The 16455-nt window shown below is 34.4% G+C and overlaps 1 protein-coding gene across 1 annotated transcript in view; it reads left to right on the forward strand.

Moving 5' to 3' along the window:
- Positions 1–16455, forward strand: part of Vps8 (vacuolar protein sorting 8) — a 112466-nt gene that overhangs the window by 63751 nt on the left and 32260 nt on the right. Inside the window, exons 15-17 of the mRNA XM_075364591.1 lie at positions 5779–5917; positions 14030–14268; positions 14563–14722. Coding sequence (XP_075220706.1) covers positions 5779–5917; positions 14030–14268; positions 14563–14722 — 538 coding nt within the window. The remainder of the gene's footprint in view (positions 1–5778; positions 5918–14029; positions 14269–14562; positions 14723–16455) is intronic.

Genomic DNA, 16455 nt, shown 5'->3' on the forward strand with positions numbered 1-16455 from the left:
ATTAAAATTTCCAGTTTATGATTTTGTTTATTTAATGAAATTATTATCTATAATTTAAAAAAAAAAAAAATTAAATATATTTTTTAAATAATTTGTAAATTATGCATTTGAACGTTTTAAAATACCAGGTTTAAAGTTTTCAGGTTATTACAATTTTAAGTTTTACAGGTTAGAGCCATAATAAAGTATTATATTTTTTTTTTTTTTTTTTTGTCTTCAGTCATTTGACTGGTTTGATGCAGCTCTCCAAGATTCCCTATCTAGTGCTAGTCGTTTTATTTCAGTATACCCTCTACATCCTACATCCCCAACAATTTGTTTTACATACTCCAAACGTGGCCTGCCTACACAATTTTTCCCTTCTACCTGTCCTTCCAATATTAAAGCGACTATTCCAGGATGCCTTAGTATGTGGCCTATAAGTCCGTCTCTTCTTTTAACTATATTTTTCCAAATGCTTCTTTCTTCATCTATTTGCCGCAATACCTCTTCATTTGTCACTTTATCCACCCATCTGATTTTTAACATTCTCCTATAGCACCACATTTCAAAAGCTTCTAATCTTTTCTTCTCAGATACTCCGATTGTCCAAGTTTCACTTCCATATAAAGCGACACTCCAAACATACACTTTCAAAAATCTTTTCCTGACATTTAAATTAATTTTTGATGTAAACAAATTATATTTCTTACTGAAGGCTCGTTTAGCTTGTGCTATTCGGCATTTTATATCGCTCCTGCTTCGTCCATCTTTAGTAATTTTACTTCCCAAAAAACAAAATTCTTCTACCTCCATAATCTTTTCTCCTCCTATTTTCACATTCAGCGGTCCATCTTTGTTATTTCTACTACATTTCATTACTTTTGTTTTGTTCTTGTTTATTTTCATGCGATAGTTCTTGCATAGGACTTCATCTATGCCGTTCATTGTTTCTTCTAAATCCGTTTTACTCTCGGCTAGAATTACTATATCATCAGCAAATCGTAGCATCTTTATCTTTTCACCTTGTACTGTTACTCCGAATCTAAATTGTTCTTTAACATCATTAACTGCTAGTTCCATGTAAAGATTAAAAAGTAACGGAGATAGGGAACATCCTTGTCGGACTCCCTTTCTTATTAGGGCTTCTTTCTTATGTTCTTCAATTGTTATTGTTGCTGTTTGGTTCCTGTACATGTTAGCAATTGTTCTTCTATCTCTGTATTTGAACCCTAATTTTTTTAAAATGCTGAACATTTTATTCCAGTCTACGTTATCAAAAGCCTTTTCTAGGTCTATAAACGCCAAGTATGTTGGTTTGTTTTTCTTTAATCTTCCTTCTACTATTAATCTGAGGCCTAAAATTGCTTCCCTTGTCCCTATACTTTTCCTGAAACCAAATTGGTCTTTTCCTCTAACACTTCTTCCACTCTCCTCTCAATTCTTCTGTATAAAATTCTAGTTAAGATTTTTGATGCATGACTAGTTAAACTAATTGTTCTGTATTCTTCACATTTATCTGCCCCTGCTTTCTTTGGTATCATAACTATAACACTTTTTTTGAAGTCTGATGGAAATTCCCCATTTTCATAAATATTACACACCAGTTTGTATAATCTATCAATCGCTTCCTCACCTGCACTGCGCAGTAATTCTACAGGTATTCCGTCTATTCCAGGAGCCTTTCTGCCATTTAAATCTTTTAATGCTCTCTTAAATTCAGATCTCAGTATTGTTTCTCCCATTTCATCCTCCTCAACTTCCTCTTCTTCCTCTATAACACCATTTTCTAATTCATTTCCTCCGTATAACTCTTCAATATATTCCACCCATCTATCGACTTTACCTTTCGTATTATATATTGTTGTACCATCTTTGTTTAACACATTATTAGATTTTAATTTATGTACCCCAAAATTTTCCTTAACTTTCCTGTATGCTCCGTCTATTTTACCAATGTTCATTTCTCTTTCCACTTCTAAACACTTTTCTTTAATCCACTCTTCTTTCACCAGTTTGCACTTCCTGTTTATAGCATTTCTTAATTTCCGATAGTTCCTTTTACTTTCTTCATCACTAGCATTCTTATATTTTCTACGTTCATCCATCAGCTGCAATATATCGTCTGAAACCCAAGGTTTTCTACCGGTTCTCTTTATTCCGCCTAAGTTTGCTTCTGCTGATTTAAGAATTTCCTTTTTAACATTCTCCCATTCTTCTTCTACATTTTCTACCTTATCTTTTTTACTCAGACCTCTTGCGATGTCCTCCTCAAAAATCTTCTTTACCTTCTCTTCCTCAAGCTTCTCTAAATTCCACCGATTCATCTGACACCTTTTCTTCAGGTTTTTAAACCCCAATCTACATTTCATTATCACCAAATTATGGTCACTATCAATGTCTGCTCCAGGGTAAGTTTTGCAGTCAACGAGTTGATTTCTAAATCTTTGCTTAACCATGATATAATCTATCTGATACCTTGCAGTATCGCCTGGCTTTTTCCAAGTGTATATTCTTCTATTATCATTTTTAAATTGGGTGTTGGCAATTACTAAATTATACTTCGTGCAAAATTCTATAAGTCGGTCCCCTCTTTCATTCCTTTTGCCCAGCCCGTATTCACCCACTATATTTCCTTCCTTGCCTTTTCCAATGCTTGCATTCCAATCTCCAACTATTATTAAATTTTCATCTCCTTTTACGTGTTTAATTGCTTCATCAATCTCTTCGTATACACACTCTACCTTATCATCATCATGGGCGCTTGTAGGCATATAGACGTTAACAATCGTTGTCGGTTTAGGTTTTGATTTTATCCTTGTTACAATGATTCTATCGCTATGCGTTTTGAAATACTCCACTCTCCTCCCTATCTTCTTGTTCATCACGAAACCTACTCCTGCCTGCCCATTATTTGACGCTGAGTTAATTACTCTAAAATCACCTGACCAAAAGTCGCCTTCCTCTTCCCACCGAACCTCACTAATTCCTACTATATCCACATTTGTCACACCCATTTCCCTTTTTAAATTTTCTAGCCTACCAACCTTTTTCAAGCTTCTAACATTCCACGCTCCGACTCGTAGAATGTTATTTTTTAATTTTCTGGTGACCCCTTCCTTAGTAGTCCCCACCCGGAGATCCGAACGAGGGACTATTTTACCTCCGGTATATTTTTCCAAGGAAGGCGCCTCCATTATTGCTATTATTACATTATTGCAGAGAGCCACATTTTCTTGGAAAAAAAGCAGCTGTAGTTTTCCATTGCTTTCAGCTGCGCAGTACTCAGAGGACTGAGTGATGTTGATACGGCTGTTTAAGTCGTCCTGACTCACGCCCCTAACAACTACTGAAAGAGCTGCTGCCCTCTTTCAGGAATCATTCCTTAGTCTGGCTCTCAACAGATACCTCTCCGATATGGTTGCACCTTCGGTCCAGCTACTCTGTATCCCTGAGCACTCAAGCCCCCTCACCAACGGCAAGGTCTCATGATTCATAGAGGAGGAGTATTCTATTAATAAAACAATTTGCCAAATATATGCTAACTTTGCGGAATGTAGTGTAAATAAATTGGGAAAATATACTTCTAAATTTGGCCACGTTGAGCTGGCCAGGGAACTTCTTCAGGTGGTGGATGACGATGAATTGCCAATTCACTCTTGTGCACGCTCTTTTATTGGAGCCTGAGAGTGGTAGGGCTGCAGTGCCGCTATGATGGGAGAACTGCGTAGTGGGAGGGATGCTTGTATCCATGCATCCTTAAACTGTGCACCCCTCTCACATCATTGCTACCATTATCACCTGCCTATATTAAATTAGACATATATGTGGTAAGAGCTTATATAAGTTTAGGAAGCTCAATTGGCATACAAGGTGGGGAGTGAATTGCTGAAATGGCAACTGGCTTTTTGTTACCAATGACATCCTGTAGTAGTACACTATCCCCTCCACTTTACTTTATCTGTGGCAACTTCTTACACTACATACCATGTAACCTGACACCACATTTGCATTTGGTATTGCATTTGTATATTGCACACCATATTGCATTTCACTGTGTTTATGCTTTCTAAACTTTGATGAGTACTATATTTTTTAATGTTCCAGTGCATTAAGAAGATTGTCTTTTTTATGCAAGAATATACCATGTATTCTTATTTTATTTTTGTAAATGTGGATTTTTATTGTGGTCTAGCTTTAAAAATTTTAGTCATTAATGCGCATTCTTTACAACTTACATTATTATAAGTAAATAAATCTTTTATTGTGTTTAATATATTATAATACATTATATTGATCATATCAAGAATAGGTAGATACCTATTCCATAGATAAACAATGATAAGGATCCAGTGTGTAATTGCCTTTGTTAATTTTATTTTAAGCAGGGTTCCTACAGATTGCTTCGCATCCTGCATCTCGATCCTGCATCCTACACCTCGATCTGGCATCCTACATTTCAATCCTGCATCTAAATGGACTTTCCTGTCCATCTAGCCACCCTCCACCATTCCTCTCTCTTCCATTGCTCTCTGCACCTGTTTTCTCCACATCTTCTGTGTCTACCTCTCTTCTTTCTTGCAACAAGACAATAATCCAGTGCACTTTTTGGCCACTTCTCCTCACTCATCCTTTGAAAATGTCCATACCAAACTAATTGTTTTTCTTTGATTTTTTTAATCATGGAAGTTGCCCTTTTTTACCTCATTTCTTAATCAGTCCGGTTTTGAAAACCAGCACGCTCTTCAAGAAAAATCCATTTCCAAAGCCTCCAAATGCTCCCTATTTATTTTGCTCACCTGCCAGCACTCTTGAGTCATATGTAACAATAGGTTCAACTACCATATTATACAATATCTGTTTGGTTCTGACTATTATCTGACCAGAGTAAACTATTCAGTTTCCAAACCGCGCCACTCTTCCCTGACTAATCCTAGCTCTGATATCAACCATACACCCTCCATCATCAGAAAAAAGTGTTCCTGGATAATCTTGTGACAATTTTGCACCCCCTGTGCCTCTGCAACTAAATGCTCTCCTCTCTTAGCCACTACAATGTATCCTGTAGAATTTTGAACTTATTAGAAATCTTTTTCTGAAGTTTTTTAATCATAACATTAACAGTTATCCCTTCTTTAAATTTTGTTCAGGAGGGGGATAATTTATTTTATTACTATACATAACAGTCTATATATAATAACCTGTATAAAAATTAAGATAGAGAGTTTTAAAAATATTTAGTTGCAGTAGGGCTGTGAAATATATATTCCACATAAGAAAAAATAAGTGTAGTACAAAGGAATGTTGAAAAGTGAATGTGTCTGTCATTAGGTTTAAACTAAAGAGTTTTTAAAATGATCTTAGAGGAGAGAATGTTAGGAATTTCATGTTCTATAAACTCGCAAAGAAATTTTGCATGAGTAATAATTAAGCCATCCAGGATCAATTAATTTTTTTTGTTGAAGAAGGTTACATTACCATACTTTAACAAAAAGCAAAATAAAAATATGTTTAATAAATAATTAAGGATGAAGAATGTAGCAAATATTTTGATATTTAAAAGAGTAGTAGAGATAAGAAATGAATTGTATTCATTTGTGAAGTTACTTTTCAGTTATAACTGCTTTATTCTATAAAGATTTCTGAAATGAATTTTAAACGATCTGTTCATGGTTTGGTTTCATTTTTATTTGGATTCAATTAAATATATCACCTTTTTGTTCTAGCATATTTATGATCAAAATTATTTTCATTTGCAGTAATTTTATAATAATTGAACTTATGATTTTCTTTTCTCAGAACACTTTTACGTTTTGACACTCGTGAGTTCCTTAATGCATTAGCAATAGCATTTGATGATCCTCAGTTATCATCACAACTTCGTCAACGTATTGTTAACATTCTTATTCTAGTCATGGTTGATGGTGAAGGATTTTTGGTCAGTTTCATTAATTTTATATTTAAAAAATATATTATCTACATTTAGCAATTATCACTCTGTTGACGTGATGGCGTAGTCTTTTAATGACCTTATTTCTATGATCTGGGTAATGTGCAAAAAAATGTGTAATCTGGGTAAATGGCAAAAACCTTTGCCATTTGTTATATCACTGTATGTATTTAAACAGGAGTTGATTGTCTATAATTTATATTGTCAAAAGAAATTCTTGAGCTACTGAAATTTTGTATATAAAGATTAAAAATAAAAAAGTGCCAGACTAAAACTTTTTCTTTATGATGTTATTTTATTCAAATATTCATATAAAAAAGGTACATGTCTATATTTTTAGGAAAATGCAATCGTTATATGTTTTTTAATGTCACAACTTCAACAAAATTATTATAAAAAATTATTATGAAAATACAGTTAAAATGTGGTATTTGAGATTTTATCTGAACACTTACAGATTCATATCATTGCATCCATTATTTTTGTGATGTAGTTGTTTTTTAAAATTGGTCCTTCCCCACGTGCTATATCAAAACTGAAATAGTTTCATTACAAAAATTGAAAAATGCTGTAATCAGGAAAATTATAATTGTATATTTTTAAAAAATTGAAAATCGTTTCTATAAATACTGAGGTTTATTTGTATGCAGGAGCTTGTCAAGTACAGCACAGTTACTTTTGTATGCATAGTAATTCATTTTACTTGCCTCTAGGGTGAGGAATGAACTGTTGGGCAGTTTAATACAATTTTCTGTTTTCAATCAATTTTTGTCTGAATTGCATACATGTATTTCATCATACCTTTGGCGCTAAAAGCAGTGTATTTCACTCATCCTGATCTAAAATGCCTTTTCCAACTTGCAAGAAGACTACACTTAAAAATTTTGACTTGTTGTATTTGCTTTAGCATTGTAAATAAATACGGTGAAAACTTTCCTTAAATAGGCTTATGCATATCCCTACACAAGACTAGTCCCTGTTGTTTTTTATCACTGGGCTATGATTAAACTTTTTATATGTGATTACACTATGCTGCTATCCTATAGTAGTTCAAAACGCAACGTGAGTGAGGAAGGTTGTGTTCGTATAGCCTCTAATTTATTAACACTAGAATAAAACTATTTGTTTTTGTAAGAAATATTTATAAATACGCTAAAATGATAATAAATTTTAAATGTGAAAAGAATTTTTGCTATTTATGAAAACAGTTAAACACACTGTATTGCAGAATTGAGTGAGCCTAGTGCTATGAGAAAAGAGTAATATAAAAGAGTAAGAGCCCTGCACACCGACTGTCTGCTTGTGCAAGCAAGCTTTTATTTTTTTGTATGCACTGTACATGATTGAAATATATAACGCTACTTTTGTAACCGCTCTAATGGATTGGGCTGAGAAATTTGAAATTATTTTTGACAATCATAACTTAGTGTTGCATTTTATTTAATCACTGCAGCTTCACAGAATTATCTCATTAAAATATTGGTTAAATTTTTTGATAAGTCAAGTTTTTCACATTAGTTTTGTAAAATTGTTATATTTTATTGTAATATAAAATACATCCAATATATAATGCATTCAGAAAGTTGCTGTGCAGTATGCTTTAGAATTGTGTGGTGCATTCTGTGTTTTTGGCTTTAGGTTGGTTGCCCTTGCCCTGTGGGTTCTTTAGGTGTTGCTTATTAATGAACTAAGACGTCAGTTGTTGAATTTGTGATTGAACAATGAAATTGTTTCGTTGCACATGATTTCAACAATTGTTGAAATCGTCCAACAATGTGATTGAATGGACGAAATTAAATAAAAATTTCACGAGAAACGTAATGGTTCTTTTGGCAGAGGAACACATTTTTCTCGTTGAACATGTCTTTTGAGAATGTGACAAGTATACAGACTTACTGAAGTATAAGTTTTCTGAAAAGTTTCAAAATACTCCTGTTCCTCATCGCAATGTAGTTTGAACTCTTATCAAAACATTTCAGGCAACAGGCTCTGCTGAAAACGCTGATCAATGTGGAAGACCACCTAAACTAAACAAACAGAAGCTATTTGATACTTCGAAGGTTATGGCTGAAAGTCCGTAAAAGTCAATGTGTACATTAGCATAGCAGCAAGATATTGTACTTGTTACTGCACATAAAACTGTAAGAAAAGAACTGAAACTTTTACCCTACAAGTAATGTTTGTAAAAGTACTGAGACCTACAGATCATGCCAAAATACAAGCCATTATTGTCAATTGTTCAAAAGTTTTATTGACCAAAATTCCGTAGGTATCCTCGACATTATGTTTTTTGCACAAGAAGTGCGGTTTCATCTGGAGGATTTATTAATTCATAAAAGACATGACTGTGGTCAACAACTAACCCCCATGAATTACACGAAAAGAAAACTGGAGTCTGGGTCTGTGTGAGTAGAACACGTACTATAGGTCCAATCTTTTTTGAAAACACAGTTAATAATGGTTGTTATTGTGCTGATTTAACAAACTTCATTAGTCTGTTAACAGAAGTGAAAATCAATGACTGTTGATCCAACAACATGGCGCCACAGTGCACACAGCCAACAGGTCAGTGATGTTTATACGAGATTTCTTTGGTGAACAAATCATTCAAGGGGGTTTGTGGCCTGCAGTGTATCACAACAAACTATGCACGATTGACAAACTAAAAACCTCAACAATGGCATATGTATAAAACATTCCAGTTATTGCGATATCCATTTCTATAAAATAATAAAATAAAAATACAAAGTAATAATTAAGAAGGTTTCATGTTTACACTTCCATAATTCCAGTGCACAGCAACTTTCTGAACACTCTGTATTTGGTATTTCAGAACCTCTACTTCAAGTTTAATGCTTTCAAATTCAGCTGTAGCAAAAAGTTACCTATTTCTGTATTATAATCTATATCAATTGATAATTCAGTCAACTGTTTACTGCTATAATACAATAATTTTTCACAGATAGTTTGTTAGACCACCAATATTCTTTCATATGTACGCTACTCTTTTCTTAATCTATCAGATTTCTATTCAAATCTCTCCTTTTATTAAATATAATACATGAAATAATTGTTTTATAGGTAGTATGTTAGTTTTATTTATAAAAATAAAGTGACGAAGTCGCTCCTGGTGTATGATAAAAAGTATTAGATTAGTTTTTTGATAAATGTTTATATTAATTCCGACAAATGAATCACCAGATCAATGGCATTGGAATGCAGAAGGCAATGGGAAATCACTGCCTTAAAGATCCTTAAGAATATCCTTAGTTGATCATGGCATGGGATGGACCTTTTTGTAAAATATTTATGAAATATAGCTTCCCCTTATTCGGATCTCCAGGAGGGGAATACAAGGTTTCATGCGTATGAAGAAGTAAGAATGAGGTATGGACACGGAAAGGGTAATTGTGCAGGGAGGGCTGGAAAAATGAAAAAGAATACAGGAAATATGATGAGAATTCCTATTCTCATCATATTTCCTGTATTCTTTTTTGTCAGTACATTCCATGTTCCTACATGGAATAGACTGACACTAATGCAAAAGGGTAAGCTTGAAAACGCAAAACAGGAAATGATTAGAAATAAATTAGACTTACTTAGAATGAGTGAAGTGAGTTGGGGTGAAAATGGAGAAATGTCGAGTGGGGACTTCCACTTGTACTGCTCAGGTGGCAAAAAAAGAGGTAGGAATGTAGTTGCTGTATTAATAAAAAGAAACTAGTAGGAAAAGTAATTAAGGTGGAATATGTTGATGATCGCCTGATGGTAAGGATAGAAGGTAGAGATAAAGATCTTGTAATAATTCAAGTATATATTCCAACACCACTATACTGAAGAAGAAGTTGAAGGAGTATTATGGAAAGCTGGAAAATATACTAGAGAATGAAAGGAAAAAGGCATGTGTAGGAAAATATGGTTTAGGTAATAGAAACAAAAGAGGAGACAGATTAGTTGAGTTCTTTATGGAAAATGATATGGTAGTGAGAAACACAATGTTTGCAAATCATAAAAGAAAGAGATATACATGGTGTCGAGATTAGATGGAGAGAAGTATCAATTGATTACATGCTCATACAGCAAAGATATAAGAACTGTATGAAAGTGCAAAAGCTTAATAATGAATTAAGAAGAAGAACTGAGATGGTAAGAGAAAGTTGGTTACAGGAAAAGTGTGCTGTTATAGAAAATTAAGAAAAAGAAGGGAGGTACGATCTAATGTACAAAGAAACTGCAGAAATAGAATTCAAGAAAAATGGAAAAAGTTGTATAGTGTATCAGATCGAGTCAAAAAACAAGAACATACTAACCGAGAGGAATGAAGTGAAAAAGATATGGGAAGAGTACATAATGGATTTATACGTACTGAATGATAGACCAAGGGAGTAGATTTAGGAACAGAAGAAGAAGAACAGAGTTCATGAAGATCACAAGGGTTATAATGTATTAAAATGTGAAGTAAGTATGGCCATGAAAGTGGTGGCTAATGGAAAAGCTGGAGGATGTGATGAATTGCCGATTGAATTTTTTAAAGCTTATGGAGAGAATGGAAAAATTCTATTGTTAGATCTGTGCAATAAAATATATGATGAGGGTAGATAGCCTACAGACTTTCTGGATACAATAATGGTGCCATTATCAAAGAAATCCAATGTTAGAAAGTGTGAAGAACACCGAAATATTAGTCTAATTTTGCATGCAGCAAAATTCTTACTAAGAATTTTGAACAGGAGGTTGTATAATAAATTGGATGAAAATATTACAGAAAAACAATATGGCTTTAGAAGGGGAGTTAGAATTAGGGATGCCATAGGACTGCTTTGAATTATTGGTGAAATATGTGTAAAAGAGAAGAATAGTGTATGTTGCGTTTGTAGACATTGAGAAAGCTTTTGATAGAGTAAGATGGGATAGATTAATGATAATTTTGAAAAAGAAAGGAATTGATTGGAAAGGTCTTATGAAGAAGTTGTATATGAACCAGAAAATAAAAGTAAGGATAGGAAGTCAGACAACACAAAAGATAGAAACAGGAAGGGGAGTGTGACAAGGATGCTGCATGTCACCTACACTATTCAATATTTATCTAGAAGAAATCATCAACAATAGTTTGAAGAGTATTAGAGGGGTGGCAATAGGTGGTAAAAGAATAGAATATATAGGATTTGATGATGACGGGGTGGTGCTGGCAGATGGTGTAACAAAGTTAAATGGAATGCTTAACAATCTAAATAAGGCTTTTCAGAACCTAGGGGTGAAAATTAATAAAAAGAAAACAAAATGTATGGTGTTAGATGCCAAAGGTGAAAATATTAATGTAAGATTGGGATTGAGATAGTAGGGCAGGTGGTGAAATTTAATTACTTGGGTAGCCTCATAATGGAACATCATAACAGTACCACAGAAATCAGAAGGAAATTAGCAATGGGTAAGGAGACATTTAATAGGAAAAGGAGTTTGCTATATGTGAAATTAAATTGAGATTTGAAGAAGAAATTGGCAAAGTGTTTTATTTGGAGATATGCTTTATGGTGCAGATACATGGACTTTAAGAAAGGAAGACAAATGGCGAATTGAGGTGTTTGAGATGTGTATGTGACGTAAAATGGTAAATGTCTGTTGGCAGGATAGAGTAACAAATGAGGAGGTGTTGAGAAAGTAGAAGAGGAAAGGAATATGTTAAATACCATTTTAAGCAGGAAAAGGAACTGACTAGGACACCGTATGAGAAGAAAGTGCTTACTAAGAGATAGTTGAAGGATTGGTAAATGGAAAGAGAGGAAAGGGAAGAAGAAGATTTCAGTTGATTGATGGGGCTTGTGGAAAGAGAAAAATATACAGAAACAAAAACATCCCAAAGAGAAAGAGGTATCCCAGGGTCATTATTTATGATATCGATCGGTGTTTGTCTGAGGAGGAGTTAATGACTCTCTTAAGAGAGCAAAATACTCAGATGACTGAAGTGATCAGTAAGGCTGAATGTTGATTATTATTTAAATCAGTTAGGTGTGAGGCTGAGTGCTACCACGGCATGTTTGAAGTTAGTTCTGATCTTTTCAAAAGCTTTGTTTCAGAAGGCAGATTGTTCATTGACTTCTCTTCATGCAAGGTCAAAGAATATTTAGTTGTTCAACAGTGTTTCAAGTGCTGCCACTATGGACATAAGGCAAAGTTTTGTAAAACAGTCTGTGGCAGTGTGTTCTCATTGTGGGGATGAGGGACAAAACGAGATGAGTGTACTTGAACTCATTAGTGTTAAATGGTTAAATTCAGGCAGTTAAACACACAGGGTGCTTATATAGTTCAAATTGAGCTCGGTGAGATTGCTTTATGTAGGGGGTTGGATGTTGTTTTATTGCAGCATCCATATGTTATGTCTGGTGAACTGCCAGGTTTCTCAGTATTGAAGAGATTCTATTGTGGCTCTGAAAGCATGTCCGCTGTTGTGTGCAGAAGGGAAATAGATTGTGTCTTCATTCGACAGCTGTCAAATAATTATCATATTGTTGCCCGTGTGGATGTTCAGAACTTGCATCTATAAGTTCATATTTTCAGTATAGAGACTCTGCTGATCTTCTTCTTGAGGTGTGGGATAAACTCCTATGATTCTGAGGTACCAGTATAATCCTTATTGGTGTGTATGTGAATGCTAAGTCATTATTCTGGCATAGCAGTTTCACCAATGATGGCAGTGAATTAATAGAGGGCTTTTTAGTCCAATATGATCTACAGGTATTTAATGTACCTGGTGAGTTGTCCACCTATTATGCTGGTATGGTAGATGGGCATCAACTGTTTGGTGGAAGGAACATTGATGTCACCATTGGTAGGTTTAGTCCTGCTAATGTTTATGACTGGAAGGTGGTGGATGATTGCGCAAGCGATCATTGATTGATTATTTATGAGAGTGTTGGTGGTTCAAGTGAGCATTACCGATGTAATGTTCCAGTTCAGCATCGTTTCCTAAGCAAGCATGTGGACTGGAGGAAATTTGTTGACTTTCTTTCGGCCAGACTTTGAGTTTTGGGTCTGGAGTCTTTGGATTTGGAGAACCTGGCAGAGAGTTTTTCGGCAGATTTCATCTGTGCCACCGAGTTCTCGATTCCCCGCAGTTCAGGTCGAGATAAGCTTGATGCCCCATGGTGGTATAGGGAATTGTCAGCTGTGAAACAGGCTGTCTGTCACTTAAGGAGAGCATCTCAGTGTGAGGGTGATCCTGAGCAGCAGGCAGTCCTTGCAGTTGAATATAGGGATCGTAGGTATCAGTATTTTCATAAGGTTCATACAGCAAAGAGGTAATCCTTGCCATGGCACTTTTAGGGACAGGTTACAGAGGTTCGGCCTGGTGGACTGAGGAATTTGATAGCAATGCGGTCAGTTGGAAGACGTTCATAATGTTTTGTATGAACAATGTTCATATGCATGGAGATGGATTTGTCGGCTTGATATTATCTGGTCGACGTTAGATCTCAATGTTAATTGACGAAACCAGGCCAAATGGATCATAGTGGAAAACTTCATAAATTACTTGGCAAAAGAAAGGATTGCTGAGGGGGGTCTAAGGTGCCGCTTGGGCTTTCCCGCTTTGTTTTTCTGTCTTGTTTGAGACTTTAGTTTAGATGTGTTTTCTTTTCTTGAGAGTTCTTAATGATAGTAGTTCACCGTGGCATTCGCATCAGTGGCATCCTGACTAAGACAAGAACAAGGCTGATAGTTGCCTTTTGCCAAAGTTTTGAAGATGATTTCCGGTAAAGCCCGTAGGGGCTAGGTATGGAGGGGGTGGCATGGTGAACGAGATTGCCACATGGAGGGTGTCTTCCCCTATGGGGTCAAGATGCTATGCTGTAGTTGTCATTTTAATTAAACTTTTGCCATTTAACTATTCCTTTATGACTGCCTGTTATAAAGAGAATTAAAATAGCTAAAACTCATGTGTTCTTTCTTTCATTGTCTAAAGTATACTTTTGTCTTAAGAATGCATGGAGAAAACGGCACAGTAAAAATAAGTTGTAATGGATTGTTTGATTAATTTGTTTCTTTTTATAATATAATTCAGTATAAACTTTGCTAAAAATTGTAATGTGTTTTGTTTTATTTTAGCCAACACAGGTCGGTTGGTTATTTACATTCCTAGCTCAACAGCTCTCCCGACCTGGTCCACATTGTCCTCTTAGAGTTGAACAAAAACATTTTGAACGAGTTGTTAAATATCTTACTGTACCTGAAGAAAATACATTGCATGATGAAAGACAGGAGGCTTTCCAGCAATTAATGTTAGCTGGTGGGCTTTCACATTATTCGCACGATGAATTACTTGCATTAGCACGTTCTGCTGAATTGTGAGTAGTTTTTTTTATTTTATTTTTTTTAGTTTTCCAATAACTCTATTTATTGTCTTTGATATGCGTATTACAACTTGTAATTTGATTCTGTTTATTAATTTTTTTAACATTTCATTGTTTAGTGTTCTAGAAATTTGTTGGTCATTTAGGATTGATGTTGTAGACATCAGTCTTAGATAAATTTGCAGGTATTGTTGTCACCTATGCCATTAGTCTTGGCAGCCATACTAATTTTTATGTAAATGCCATTTATTTATATTTATGTACACTTATAAATAAATATATTTGCAGTTTTCAGGTGTGTGCGTTGTTACATGAAAAGAAGGGTGAACATGGTCAAGTATTACGATGCTATCTTCTGGATAATGGAAGGAAACATAGGGTGTTCAGTTATTTGGAAACTTCTCCACATAAAGATGAATTACAAAGTGCTGTTATTGAGAATATTGATGTAAGTATGTAAAATTATATTTATTAAGTTTTTTTGTTTTTTTTTTAGTGCTGTGTTTAACATACAAAATGACCATTCTATTAATTTTTTATTTTGTTTATAGTTTTTTTATGAATGGTATCTGCTGGTATGTTTGCATTCATAAAATTTTAACTTTTATATTATTTGTAATTTTAACTATTATACTAGGTTTTAAGCCGCAAGAGTTTCTAGTGGTATGATCTGTCAATAGATTTAAGTATATATATATATACACACACACAAGGTTTGTTCAGAAAAAGACTGAACGTTTTTAATTACACGCCAGTGGTGATATTTAGTAACATGTGGTTGGCAGCATTGTGTTTCGCATAACCTCCTCTGTAACCACATGTTCTTGGATTGTTGATATCTTGTTTAGTTTTCATATTATTGTTATTTTAGTGCAACATGTTTAAGTGTTCGTAGTTTTGTAATGAGCATTTTTTGGGAGCAACAATACAACGTAAAATTTTGCATGAAATGGGAAAACTTTCACAGAATCTTTCAAGTTTTGAAACAAGCATACGGAGATGATGCTCTGGGTCTTACACAATGCTGCAACTGGTTTTCATGATGTTAGTCAATTGAAGATAGCACTTGACCAAGAAGGCCTTGGCCACTTGGCCAAGACTTCAACTGATGACACACACATTCAGAAATCAACAATCTGGTGTGTGCAAAACACCAATTGACTGTCAGAGAACTTGCAGAGAGGGTTATCATCTCAATTGGATTGTGCCATGACATTTTGACTGAAAAATTGAACATTCATCGTGTTGCAGCAAAGTTTTTTCCTCGTGTGATGATTGAACAGCAGAAAGACCATCGAGTGGACAATTGCTGGCAACTCCTTGAACAAGCCGATGACAATGAAACATTCATACAAAGGATTGTAACAGGAGATGAAAGCTGGGTTTATGGCTATGACAATCAGACAAAAATTCAATCATAAAAAAATCACACATTACAAAAATCACTACTACTTAAACATGTTGCACTCAAACAATAACATGAAAACTAAACGAGATATCAACAATTCAAGAACATGTGGTTACAGTGGAGGTTATGTGGAACATAATGCTGCCAACCGCATTTCACTAAAAAATATCTCTGTTGGTGCATAATTTAAACAAGTTCGGTTATTTTTTGAACAGACCTTGTGTGTATGTGTGTGTGGGTGTGTGTGTGTGTATATATATATATATATATATATATATATATATATATATATATATATATATATATACAGAGTGATTCTAAATTGCATGACACTCTCTCAAGAGATAATTGTATATCGAAAAATAAGAAAGAAAGTTCACATAAACATAGGTCAGAGAACGGTTCATGAGTGAGTTTCAGCTCTGGAAACGTTTAGCGCTGCTTTCTGTTCCCTCTTTGAAATTAAACCATACAAAAATTCTTGGGGTACAATTCAAGGGGTAAATTTGGTACTTCCTTATGGACTTTGATACAAGAAATTGAGTAAAAGTTGTTTCAGACTTCTATCTCACTTAGGTTTTGAAAAACTGGGTAAAACACGAAAAAGTAGTGTTTGGAGATAGAATTTTTTTAGGTTTGGGTTATTGTAACTTTGTTAGTTTACCAGTAAACAAATACAAATTTCTAATTAACTTTGTAGAGAATTTAATTCTGAGAAATTTGATTTAAATAACGTCCATTAAATTAAACAAATTTGAGAAGTTCAACTTTAA

The sequence above is a fragment of the Lycorma delicatula genome, chromosome 4, assembly GCF_047948215.1.
Source record: "Lycorma delicatula isolate Av1 chromosome 4, ASM4794821v1, whole genome shotgun sequence".
Lineage (NCBI taxonomy): Eukaryota > Metazoa > Arthropoda > Insecta > Hemiptera > Fulgoridae > Lycorma > Lycorma delicatula.